At 41.2% G+C, this 13,718-nt stretch overlaps 1 protein-coding gene across 1 annotated transcript; it reads left to right on the top strand.

Annotated features, from left to right (window-relative positions):
• The first annotated feature begins 971 nt into the window (after window positions 1–971).
• Window positions 972–3,041, top strand: LOC117493867. The gene is made up of 8 exons (XM_034144433.1): window positions 972–1,078; window positions 1,158–1,276; window positions 1,358–1,468; window positions 1,553–1,618; window positions 1,704–1,792; window positions 2,008–2,113; window positions 2,192–2,297; window positions 2,383–3,041. Exons 2-8 carry the CDS (start codon window positions 1,241–1,243, stop codon window positions 2,535–2,537), a joined length of 669 nt encoding a protein of 222 aa, XP_034000324.1. The 5' UTR covers window positions 972–1,078; window positions 1,158–1,240; the 3' UTR covers window positions 2,538–3,041.
• The last annotated feature ends 10,677 nt before the right edge of the window (window positions 3,042–13,718 follow it).

Raw genomic sequence — 13,718 nt, 5'->3', positions numbered from 1 at the left:
CAAATGGGCTTGTGGAAAAATTAAATGGAACAATACAGAGGTATGTTAATTAATATAAATAACATTATATTTCCTACATTAACAGTAATCACAAATTATACCTAAATAAAACAACAAGAGTAAATAAATGGGTTGCTTTATCATATATTCGAAACCATTTTGTCTTCTACCTTCTTGTACTTCTTGTACTTTACCTGAATTTAGGTCCCTGAACAAACTGGTGACGGGTGAGCCCAAGCGTTGGGACCAATTCCTGCAGTCCACCATGTTCAGTCTGAGAACCAAAACTCAGCTGACTACAAAGTTCAGTCCATATTTTCTCATGTTTGGGAGGGAGGCGAGGTACCCATCAGAGGTGCCCAAGGAGTACAAAGTAAGATCCGGTTATTCTCTCATCCTGTAGCATGATTTTTATTTCAAACATGTATGTTCTCTACATTCTAACCGTTTTCTGTGGCAGATAACAGAAGACAAAGTCAATAGGATGGTGGAAAGGGAAGATGTCTCGGAGGGACTTCAAAAACAGGAGGCCGTTTTCACGCTTGTCAAGAAAAACATGAAAAAAAGCCAAGAGAGGGTCCGCAAGAGGAAACTGGAGAAAGGGCAAGCGGACAACTTCCAAGTGGGGGACTTGGTTTTAAAAAAAAAAAAAAAAGGTTGGAGCAAAGAAAAGGTGGAAAACTAGACGTGGAAATGCAGGGACCTTACCGGGTTGTGGACATTGAGGGGAAAGTTGCTGAAATAGTTTCAGAAAAGGGAAAGAATAAGATGAAAGTCAACATTGACCACCTCACACACTATGTCCAGCCAGAGGAGAGGATCCCTGCTAAATTGAAAAAATTGTTGGATCCTTCTCCTCTGGCTGGTCCACTCACCTCCACCTCCACCTCCACACCCACACCCACACCCATACCCACACCCACACCCACCTCCACCTCCACCTCCACCTCCACACCCACACCCATACCCATACCCACACCCACACCCACCTCCACCTCCACCTCCACACCCTCGACATCCTCCCAAACCCTGGCTCCATCAAGTAAGGCAGAAGGAGCATCTTCTGAGGTGGAGACTTGTAAGTAAACTGACACAAAGTACACCTCAAAGTATGCATTTCCTTAATAACTAACATGCCTTATCTTTTTTTTTTACAGTCATCCGAGACATATGGGCAGGGAGGAGGAAGGAGACGCTGTGGGCCAAGTATGGCCCATACAAGGTTTACAGCGAGAACCTCATGGTCTTGGCCCCAGGACAGCAGTTGGAGGGAGAGGTAAGCCTTATAAGACAAAAGTACATATGCAAACTGGTAATTCTTTATCAAATGGGATAAAAACATCTGTTGTATTTATAGATTGTCAATGCCTATTTGTCATGGGTGGGTGCAAAAGCTGGGGCTTTCATTTTGGACTCGTACCTCATGACTTCCCTCTGGCAGGGAACACACAAAGGCGGTTTAAGAAAGGTGAGTAGAGTAGGACTAGAAATAAGTGTATATATGTACATATGTATGTACTTATGTACTTAAGTGTGTACAAATATTTTTCAGTTGGACCTGACAAAACACCATGTGGCAGCTGGAGCCGTCTGTTCCGGGGCACACTGGCTACTCATTGTAAGTAATCTAAAATGTTAATGGGTCAAGATATTTCTTTTTATTCAACACTTGACACTTTGTTTAATTTGTTGCACTTCCATAGATCATGTATCTGAGGGAAAACGGGTCCCTTTTCTTGGACCCATTTGGGGCCACCAAAGAACAGATAAGCCGCTGCAAAGACCTGACACTGTAAATCAAATATCAGCTGTAATGTCTTTACTAGATATATTCATGCATTCAGGATGTGGGATTATATTAAGGGAGCAACACAAAGCCACATAAATAATGTTCCTGATTACTGCTGTTTAACTTGAATAACATAAGATTGTCCTGTGTGAACATTCAGCTGTTCTTGACTTAAAAAGGATTGTATGTCCAAAACATTATCTGTGTTCCCTGTGTAGATCGCTGGTCCGCAAGACAAACCCAGCTGTTGGGAGATGGGCATGCAACAGCATGGATCATCCGAAACAGCAGGACACAACATCATGCGGTGTATTCATTTGCAAGGTAACATTTATGAATGTGTATATATAACCATCTGTCATTAAACAATAATACGAAGATACTTATCTCAGACTTTGTTAGCTTGCAGAGCAAATACTATTGGACCAGAAGGTCCAGTACCCTGTTGACCAGGCGGGTGTGGCCTCAATGAGGTTCGACATGGCAATGTCCCTGGTGAACAATTCCGGTATACAGGACTAAACCAGAGAAACCGAAATATCCTGTATTTTTTGGCATTTCACTACATTTATGCCGGAATTTGTTTTTTACAGATGACCTATCCCAGCTGTGTCGGGCCTGTGGGGAACTTAGTTCAGGGTTGACCAAGGGTGACCAATGGGTAAGACGTTGTATTAATTTCCTGACCAACATTTGGCTGGAAGACTGGGATACACCCTGGATAGGTTACCTCAACATCACCGGGTGAACACTATAACAGATATTGAACATTTTTACTTTAATTCACCAAACTTGCATGTCTTTGCACTATGGGAGAACACTGGTGCAGTGGAAGGAACTTGTGAGCACGGAATCTACACAGAAAGGACCACAGATAAGATCCCAACCTATACATTGCTTGTTTAGTTAAATGTTAACAGCGTGATTGTAAAGCGTACTCTGGATGAGTGATGTTAACCTAAAAAACGTTTGTCCATATTCTAACATGTATTATTTCTGTTTCTTTTCAGATTGAGTGCACCGGCTGTACCAAATGGTACCACACAACATGTGTTGGGCAGCCCTCTATCTCACTGGACTATTACTGCAAAGCCTGCACTTTATAAACACACACACACACACATACGCACAAACACACAAATTCCTTGTTTATGTGGTCCAGGCTGTTGTCATCGCACACTTAAAAGAGGTAACCACAAAGCGATATTTAACTGAAAATACTAGGGAAATGTTTACTCAGAATTTCTCATCCACACTTGCCCCTGCTAACATCTCAGTAAATGAGCTAGTAGATCATTTTAATTCAAAATTAAAAATGTTATAGATACCATTGCTCCAACTAAGGTAAAGGAAGTGATTAGCAAGAAAATATCTCCATGGAGAAAGGCCATGACCGTGAGAACAGAAAAAAGAGAGTGTCGAAAAGCTGAACGTAGGTGGCGAAAAACAAATCTCCAGGTTCACTTTGAAATCTATAAAGAGAGACTTGGCCTTTATAATTTGGAATTGAAAAACGCACGACAGTCTTTCTTCTCTGACATCATTACCAAAAACAAAAACAACGCACGTGCCTTGTTTGCTACCGTCGACAGACTAACTAACCCCCCAGTGTCAGTAGCCTCTGAATTTCTATCCACCAGGGCGTGCAATGATTTTGCCTCCTTCTTCACTGACAAAATTCAGAAAATTAGACAAGCAGTCAGTGCCTCTACATCAGGTACAGCAAATGTTTTGTCCCTATGTCCACCTAATATCAATTCAAACACCATGACACAATTCCATCAGATTAATGGTAAAAACTTAGAGGACATTATTCAACTTCTGAAATCCTCCTCCTGCTGCCTTGATATTATTCCAACAGGATTTTTCAAAGATGTTTTTCCTTGCATGGCCTCAGATCTACTTCATATAGTAAACACATCTCTTCACTCAGGTATTTTTCCAGAGGCCCTGAAAACTGCAGTCATTAAACCGCTCTTAAAAAAGAATAATCTAGATGCCTCAGTAATGAACAATTACAGGCCAATATCAAACCTGCCATTTCTAGGTAAAATCATTGAAAAAGTAGTATTTCAACAGTTGAGTAACTTCTTGCATTTAAATAACTGTTTGGATGTGTTCCAGTCAGGATTTCGTCCAAACCACAGCACTGAGACTGCTCTTGTAAAGGTCTTCAATGACATCCACTTAAACACAGACAGTGGCAGAACTTCAGTGTTAGTATTATTAGATCTCAGTGCTGCATTTGACACTGTTGACCACAACATATTACTAGACCGACTAGAAAACTGGGTGGGACTTTCGGCAACAGTTCTAAATTGGTTTGAGTCCTACTTAAAGGACAGAAAAAACTTTATTTCTATAGGTAAATACACATCTGAGTTGACAAATATGACATGTGGGGTACCTCAAGGCTCCATCTTGGGGCCTCTTCTCTTTAACATCTACATGCTACCACTGGCTCAGATAATGAAAAACAACAAAATAAGTTACCATAGCTATGCGGATGACACACAAATTTACGTAACAATTTCACCAGGAGATTATGCTCCAATTCAAACACTGAGTAAGTGCATTGAACAAATCAATGACTGGATGTGTCAGAACTTTCTCCAATTAAACAAAGATAAAACTGAGGTAATGGTTTTTGGAGCCAAGGCAGAACGTATAAAAGTTAGCGCTGAGCTTCAGTCTGCAATGTTCAAAACAACAGATAAAGCCAGAAATCTAGGTGTAGTCATGGACTCTGACCTGAGTTTCAACAGTCACATTAAAACAGTTACTAAATCAGCCTACTATCACCTAAAGAACATATCTAGGATTAAAGGACTAATGTCACAGCAGGATTTGGAAAAACTTGTCCATGCTTTTATCTTCAGTAGACTCGACTACTGCAATGGTGTCTTTACAGGCCTCACTAAAAAATCTATTAGAAAGCTGCAGCTAATTCAGAACGCCGCTGCTCGAGTCCTCACTAACACTAAGAAAGTGGATCACATCACTCCTGTTCTGAAGTCTTTACACTGGCTTCCTGTGTGTCAAAGAATAGATTTCAAAATATTGTTGCTGGTTTATAAAGCTTTGAATGGTTTAGGCCCAAAATACATGTCTGACCTACTGCTAAATTATGAACCATCCAGAACCCTCAGGTCTTCAGGGACTGGTCAGCTTTCTGTCCCCAGAGTCAGAACTAAACATGGTAAAGCAGCATTCAGTTATTATGCTCCGAATATCTGGAACAAACTCCCAGAAACCTGCAGGTCCGCTGCAACTCTTACTAGTTTTAAATCCAGGCTGAAGACTTTTCTTTTTGCCGCTGCTTTTAATTGAACTATTCACATCTTAAACTGCACTGTAACTTTTAACTTTTATTCATGTATTTTTTCTTTTAATGTTTATTTTATTATCTTTCCTTTTTAATGACTGATTTTAAATGCCATTTTTAAAATGTCTTCCATTTTTGTAAAGCACTTTGAATTACCTTGTGTTGAAAGGTGCTATATAAATAAACTTGCCTTGCCTTGCCTTGCCTTAAAGCTAAAGTATTACGTTTTCAAAGGCAACTTTTATATATATTTAAAGAAATGTACATATATTTGTGTGTATACATACATACACACCTGTACACCCACTGTTATATATCATTTGGAATGGAATCTAACATACTGACATGGCAAATGGTGGAATGAGCTCCCCATTGAAATCAGGACAGCAGAAAACCTACACATCTTCCGGTGCAGACTAAAAACTAATCTGTTTCGACTCCACTTCGAGCAATAGAATTACTAACAAAGCACTTGTATACTAATAAAGGACTGGCTTATCTAAAGCCAGTTGAGTAGCACTTGAAATGGTTTGGCTCTATGAAACCTGATGGACTTATATGATTCTGTTTTCTTCAAGTTTGTATCTTCCTGGTCGAATGCACTTATTGTAAGTCGCTTTGGATAAAAGCGTCAGCTAAATGCATTATGTCATGTAATGACAATAACTGTTTGAATGTTGAAAACACTTTTCCAATAAAGTTGTTTCTGAAATATAACTTTCACTGTTGTTTTTCCTTCTATAACAGTAATGTAGGTTAAAAATGTATGTAAACTAAACTGACATTTGGGAACCAAAAAGTGAATGTTGCAACCTAGGCAGTTAAGCATTTGATATCATTGGGTGTTAATGCTGCAAGAGTGGGAAGGTAGACATAATTGCTTACACGTATAGGCTAGAAGTGATGATAGAACAACTGTATTCTATGGATTTAATTTGTTATTTTCACAGCAATAACATGTGAAGTCTGCAAACATCTTCGATGGTAGGCTACTGTTTCACAAACAACCCAGTGCATAGTTGTTCGTTTGATGTTGCTATGTTTTCAAATTGTCAATTTACATTCAATTGTAATAAAGACACATCTCTGATGCACAGTGTAGAGTTGTGTGAGGGATACAGGTATAGGTATTTAATAAAAACATTGATCGCTTGAGAATGGCTGGAGAAGTTGTATCACCATTTATTCGGAGCGGATCACAGCTTGCCACAGATGACAGTCATCTCCAGTCTGCTTTCGGGCTGTGAGTAAACAACGTGTGTTTCACATAGAGGCGGTCTGAAGGTATGGACAGCTATCAAAGCTACTATACATCACATTAAGAACGATGTACAACTGAAACTCTGACAAAAATATATTGTTAACACGATTTATTAAAGTTCGCAATGTTTTGCACAGGCATCCCCACAGTCACCTACTTTGTCATTTTCTAGTCCTCACTGTGAGCTTCACGATATCAGCCTCTCACCCACAACCTCACATACGCCTACTGAACGTGCATCAAAGTGTTCCTATTCAGTAAGATATACCAAAACATGAATTTGAAAGACAGGCGAAGCGATCGAGATGGTTCTTTCCCGGTGAGTCAACATGGGTCCTCAAGGTACACGCCCCGATACATCTGTCTAAAATAATAGAATATCACCAGTTGTTCGGCCCACAATTTGTTCGGAAACATGGCTAAATAAAACTATTTTGGCCTCTGACATATCCTTAAATGGCTATAATGTGTATCGTACCGACCGGCCTAATAAAGGTGGTGGAGTTGCCATTTATGTTAAGAATAAGTTCAGTGTAACCACATTGATCTCCAAATCTGTCAGTAAGCAATTCGAATTTTTAGCCTTAAATATAGAAGTGGCAAAGGGGCAACAAGTCATGGTGGTGGGGTGTTACAGACCCCCCTCAGCTGTCAAGGACTCCTTGTCTTCACTAGCAAAACTTTTATCACAACTAGACTACAAGGAAATAGTGCTACTTGGAGATTTTAACTGGGACTGGTTAACTGCAGTATCAGAGGATTTTAAAAACCTTTGTATCTCTCTGAATGTTACTCAGATTGTTGACAGTCCTACTCGCCCTAACGTTAAGTCCCCTAATAAATCATCCCTAATTGATCTCATTCTAACTAATGTTCCCTATAAATACCCATCTGTGGGAGTATTTGCAAATGATGTGAATGACCACTGTGTTGTAGCCACAATTAGGGACACTAAGGTCCAAAAGGTTAAACCCCGTATTATTATTAAGAGACACATAAAACATTTTGTGGAGCAGGGTTTTGTTCATGATCTGTTTGGGTTTGATTGGGGAAAAATCGATCTGTGTGCTGATGTTGAAACTGCATGGTCTTATTTTTATCTTGGTTTTATGGAAATTATAGATAGACATCCACCCCTACGTACTTTTAGAGTAAAGGGACGAGACAATCCTTGGTTTTCTGCTGAACTGTCCAGTCTCCTACATGAGAGAAACAAGGCCTGGGCAAAGGCTAGGAAATCAGGCTCAGATGTTGAATGGCTGCGTTTTAGGCAACTGAGAAATAGCTTCACTTCACAGGTCAAAAGTGCTAAGTCGAAGTACTATTTGTCAGTTACTACAGAAAACCTAAATAATCCTAGGAAATTTTGGAAAGCCATAAAATCGCTATCCACCGGTGAGATCCGAAATGAGCTACCTCCGTGCATTACCACAACATCTGGCTCTATATCGGACAGGGGTACTATGTTAAATTGTTATAATGAGCATTTTGTGTCCTGCGGTTCTATGTTTGATTCTGTGACAAACTCTGCTTCTGTGAACACCACAGTCGGTGACTCTGAACAATGTGGTCTGGAAAACCCTTTCAGTTTTACTCCTTTTACTGTTGATGTTGTTCGTGAAGCTTTAACCAAGTTAGATCCTAAGAAACCGGCCGGCCTGGACAACGTGGAACCTTTCTTTTTAAAGATAGCTGCAGATTTTATTGCTCCACCTCTCACTACTCTTTTTAACCTCTCCCTCAGCACTAACACAATTCCAAAACTGTGGAAGTCAGCATATGTCCTGCCTTTGCTGAAAGGAGGGGAGGCAACTGTTTTAAATAATTATAGGCCCATCTCTAAATTGTCAGTTCTGGCTAAGGTTCTTGAACGCCTAGTGAGTGAACAGGTAAAGGTGTTTTTATGTACAAATGACATCCTGTCAAAACATCAGTCAGGCTTCAGAAAGCAACATAGCACCATCACTGCCACAATGAAAGTGGTGAATGATGTGGCGAGTATTTTAGATAATAAGCAGAGCTGTGCAGCTCTATTTATTGACCTTTCCAAAGCGTTTGATACCGTCGATCATCGCATCTTAAAGCAGAGGCTACTCAGTATTGGCTTATCCAGCCATGCAGTGGGGTGGTTTGTGAACTACCTCTCTGAAAGGTCCCAATGTGTTCATTTTAATGGGCTGTCTTCTGAGTGGTTAAACATGACTAATGGTGTTCCTCAAGGTTCTGTTTTAGGTCCACTTTTATTCTCCATCTACATCAATAGTTTAGGTGAAAATGTCGATGGAGCAACCTTACATTTTTATGCGGACGATACCGTTATGTACTGTGCATGTCCCTCCATTAAGGAGGCTGTTGTTGAATTGCAAACTGCTTTCAACATTATTCAGACTCAACTCTCTGAACTAAAGCTTCTTTTAAATGTTGATAAAACCAAGGTAATGCTCTTTTCAAAAGCCAAAAAGACACCAGAGCCTGTTTTAGATATTTTAACTACGCAAGGAATAAAACTTGAAGTGGTTGCCTGTTACAAATACCTTGGTATCTGGCTTGATGAGTGTCTCACTTTTAAACGTCATGTCAATAACCTGCTTAAAAAACTGAGGGTTAGACTAGGTTTCTTCTACAGGAACAAGTCCTGTTTCTCGCTCGAGGCCAGAAAAAGGCTAGTCTCTGTGACCTTTTTACCTGTGCTGGACTATGGTGATCTGATTTATATGAATGCACCTGCCAATTGCCTGGTCAAGTTAGATGCTGCGTATCACAGTGCACTGAGATTTGTGACAAACTGTAAAGCATTAACTCATCACTGTACCCTGTATGCAAGGGCTGGTCTGCCTTCACTAACTGTACGGAGGCTCAGTCACTGGTACATTTTTATATATAAAGCCATGTTAGGGAAACTTCCATCCTACATGTGCTCCCTGATCTCACGGCGAATTGTAAGTGGCTACTGCCTGAGATCGCATGCTGTGGTTTTATTAAATGTGCCAACTGCTAGGACTGTCTTAGGGAAAATAGCATTTAGATGCGCAGCTCCACTGTCCTGGAATAGTCTGCAATTAAAATGGAAACTGAGCAATCTGGTGCCACTAAATGTTTTTAAAGCTCGGTTGGATGCTACTGAATCGGAAGCTGTTGGTACCTGTGCATGTGGATAGTATGTCATTTGTAATCCCTGTAATGCTACTGTATGATGTCCTTTTGTTGTTCTGTTTATGTTTTTAATGTTTCATGTGGAACCTACTTGAGCAGGTCTCCCTTGAAAAAGAGGTCAATGATCTCAATGGGATACAACCTGAATAAATAAAGGTTTGAAATGAAATGAAATGAAATGGTAACACCGGCAGCCATGGGTAAAGCCATAAACACATTTGCTTCATTACATTGGTACTGCCTATCGTGTGAACCTGCTGCAGTCCAAGCTGCTAGGTTACCTTGTTCTACCAAGGAACTATTTAGCCAACTGTTGGTAGGCAAAACAGCTGAGGCGATATCGAAAATAGTGTCCCAAAAAGTAGAATGTCTCCTGGCAGACGCAAAACAGCAGATACAAATCTCATATGCCGACACAGTGAAGACCTGGGCAGAAATGACCAAAATAAGTGAAACATCTGCACCACCAAACTTTAAGAAAATAATGAAAGAAGCTAGAGATGAACAGTTGAAGGAAACAGATGACCGTGAATCCAGAGAGAACAACCTGATCATATACCAAGCAGATGAAAGTACTGAAGAAACCCCGGTAGAGTTCTTTGACAGTCTTTGTGAAAACATTCTTGAAATAGGGAAACTTCAGACCAAACAGGTTATCAGACTAGGAACACAGGCTACCCAGGGCCCCAAACGGAACAGACCATTACAAATTGTCCTCAACAACAGGGATGACAAAGAGAAAATATTCAAGAATGTGAGGAAACTAAAAAACGGTGAAAACAAGTATCAGAGAATAAGCATTTCAAATGACTACAACAAGAAAGATTGTGAACTCATCAGGAATAAAGTCGAGGAGGCCAAGGCAAAAACAGCAGCCGATGAGTCAAAAAACGACGTCTTCCGAGTTCGCGTTCCACCCTGGAACCTGCGACTAGTCAAACTAAGGAAGCAAGAATAGATCTCAATCCCATAACCCAATATAGAGAAAACGAACACCCAGCAACCACCAATAACAATGTAATATTGACAACTGAAAACCAATCTGAAATCAGTGGCCACGAAGTGAGTGAAAGCCTGTCAACCATAAACACAACCTCAGCGGATGACTCAGCCGACAACATGGTAGGGACCACAACCAACAGACATAATCAATGGCGAACAATCTTGATCAACTGTGGTGGTGTAAAGGGCAAGACCCCAAACCTGCATGCTCTCATCGATGACACCAAACCAGATTGCATAATTGGGAACGAGACATGGCTAGATGAAACCATAAAGCAGGGGTGGGGAACCTTTTTCCTCTCAAGGGCCATTTCAATTTTTTCAACATCCTCCGAGGGCCGTACAAATGATTGACCTCTGCTTAAAAATACTAAAATCACAGCCCATTAATTTCGCCTTTCTTTCATGCTGTGCAAAGAACAAGCAACCTCTTAATCCAGATATCTTACCATGACTCGCGTATGCATGCACGTGCACGGTTGTGGCATGACCACCAAAACAGAAAGATATGGACACAAGATGTCTGCAAATGTATTTAGTTTCCTATCCATGTGGACATGATTTAAGTGGGGGGGGGACCTAACCTCCTCTAGGGGGGTCCCATGCTCCCCCGGGAAGATTTTTCTTTAAATGTTGAAGTTAAAAGCATCAATCTGGTGCACTTTGAGAGCAACATTAGGAGATCTATGGATACATCTCTCAACATCCATATGAAACAGAACTGTAAACAGATTTCTTTTTCTTTATGGATATTTTACAAATCACTCCCCTTTTAAACTGTCTTTACTGACTTTTTTTTACTGTCATATAGTATTTTATACCTGTTTACTTTATTCTCTTATTTTTTTATAACTATAATGATCATATAAAGATGTGCCTTTACCTCACTGGTTGGAGAAAAAGCTTCTTATATTCGTTAGCATAGCTAGCTAACCAGATGCTAATAACAACAAAGTTATTGACTGTATGATCAGTATGACAGATGAACAGATCGCCACTGGGTGTAGCGGCGATGGCTCATCAAAAAAGGCCATTCATGGAGCTTAGCAGTCAGAGTTCCCAACGCGTGTTGTGGTGAAGGATGAGGTCCACCATGACGTAATTTGTAATGCTTTTATTTATTTGTCCACGGTTAAAATGTTCTTTTAAAGGGGACCTATCATGCAAAATGCACTTTTGTACGTCTTTTATACATGAATATGTGTCCCGGTGTTCCAGGGAACTCACCAAGTGTCAGAAAACACAACCCTCTCTATTTTCCTCCATACCCAAATCTCTAAAAAAGGGGCTGCAACGGATCTGATAAAAACTGATCCAGATTTGAACACTGTCCTGACGTCAGGACGGTGGCGCTACGGCTATTGGGCCAACTCTAGCAATCAGGAGGAGACAGCCACAGCCATTGCCGTTCGAAAGCGCTGGAGACGCTGTAGTACATATGCCAGGCCTGTAGGTGGTGCTGTTCTCACAGAATCAGCCCTTGCAAAAACAGGGCTAAAAAAGTGCAAATTGAGCGAAATGAGGCAAGGCTAAAATGCATGATCTGTTTGGTATTTTGAAAAAAAAAAGTATAAATATGCCTTATATAGGTATGGTCCTACACAGCGGCGGACTGGGACTACAAACTAGGGGGTGCTAGTGACTTATCCGACCGGCCCACATCGTCCGATCGGCCCACTTCAGTACCGGCCCATCGGGATTCGTCCCGAACGTCCCGATGGCCAGTCCGCCCCTGGTCCTACACTATATTATTAAAATATAGCATGATAGGTCCACTTTAAGTCTCACGTATCTAAAATATTGTTTAAAACATAACGATCACGCACACGCTCAGACACAAACAATCACAGTCGGTTGAAAAACGTGTGGCTTCCTCTCTAACCTCTCATCCCAGCTGATCACCTGTGCCCACATATATAGGTTAATTACCTCCCGTGCTCCCAGGTGCGCAGATTGGATGATGACGCGTTCACACACACATAGACAAACCCCGTGCACAACCCAAAGCAAATTGGCTCCAACACACCGGCCCCTAATTGTGACTGTATAATAAAGTGACAATTCCACCAAAACACCAGTGGAGTCAATTATTAGTAAAGAGCACAAGAGTGTCTCAGTCTATACTGTCACTCCAAAAATGTCCAAAAAGGGAAAAAGTAATCCGAACATAGGGATCTATGTCAGTTCTTCATTCAGCTTCCTGGAGAAGACAGATCATGGTGACTGGTTGTTCCAGTATACTGCATTTTGTCTGGACTTTAACAGACCACACCAGTCGATGTGCGTCAGGAAAGGTCTGCAGTATTTTCCCTAGCAACCAAGATCCACGGGGGGCAGTAGAGTCTGCAACGATGACGATGTCTCCTGTGACGAAACTCCTCTTCTCCTTTGTCCACCGTTGACGTTCCTGTAACAGTGGTAAGTACTCCCGGATCCATCTGCTGCCAGTAAGAAGATGCTCAGCTTTCATGCCACGAGATGCCTCATCTGCTGGATTTTGCTTCGTACCAACGTACCTCCATTGTGAGATATCAGTGGCATCTCTTACAGCAGAAATCCTATTGGCCACAAAGGTGTGAAAACGCTTTGTTTCATTCCTAATGTACTTCAGTACAGCTGTGCTATCCGTCCAGAAGGTTGAACCTTTCAACTCTAGCTGCAGCTCAGCTCTCAGCATCTTGTCAACTCGCACAGCAGCTGTTAATTCCATTCTCGGGATTGTCACTGTCTTTACTGGAGCAACTTGTGCTTTTCCTAGCAGGAAAGCTAGATGAATGTCCTTCCGTTCATTCTGCAACCGCAGGTATGAAACTGTGCCGTATCCATGCTCACAGGGATCAGAAAAATTGTGTAGTTGGGCACTTGTGGCCTGTCCAAAATCTTTAGGTTTGATACACCTTGGCACACTGAACATGCTTAGCTTTTGAAGGTCTTCCAGCCACTTCACCCACTGCAGCTGATTCGTTTGTGGTATTTGATCATCCCAGCTGAAGCTTAATCTGCACAGGTTTTGCAGCAGTAGCTTGCTGTTCAGTGATGTCCCTTTAAACTTTAAAGCTTGCGCCGCAATCGAACACAACTCTCAAGGTTCCCTTTTTAGGCTGATGCACGCCATGATGAGGGATGTACCAGACTTTTCCTTCTCTGCCTTCCAGCAAACCAACATGTTTTAGACATAGCCAAAGAAT

The sequence above is a fragment of the Trematomus bernacchii genome, unplaced genomic scaffold, assembly GCF_902827165.1.
Source record: "Trematomus bernacchii unplaced genomic scaffold, fTreBer1.1, whole genome shotgun sequence".
Taxonomy (NCBI): Eukaryota; Metazoa; Chordata; class Actinopteri; order Perciformes; family Nototheniidae; genus Trematomus; species Trematomus bernacchii.
This window is presented reverse-complemented; position numbering and strand designations above follow the sequence as displayed.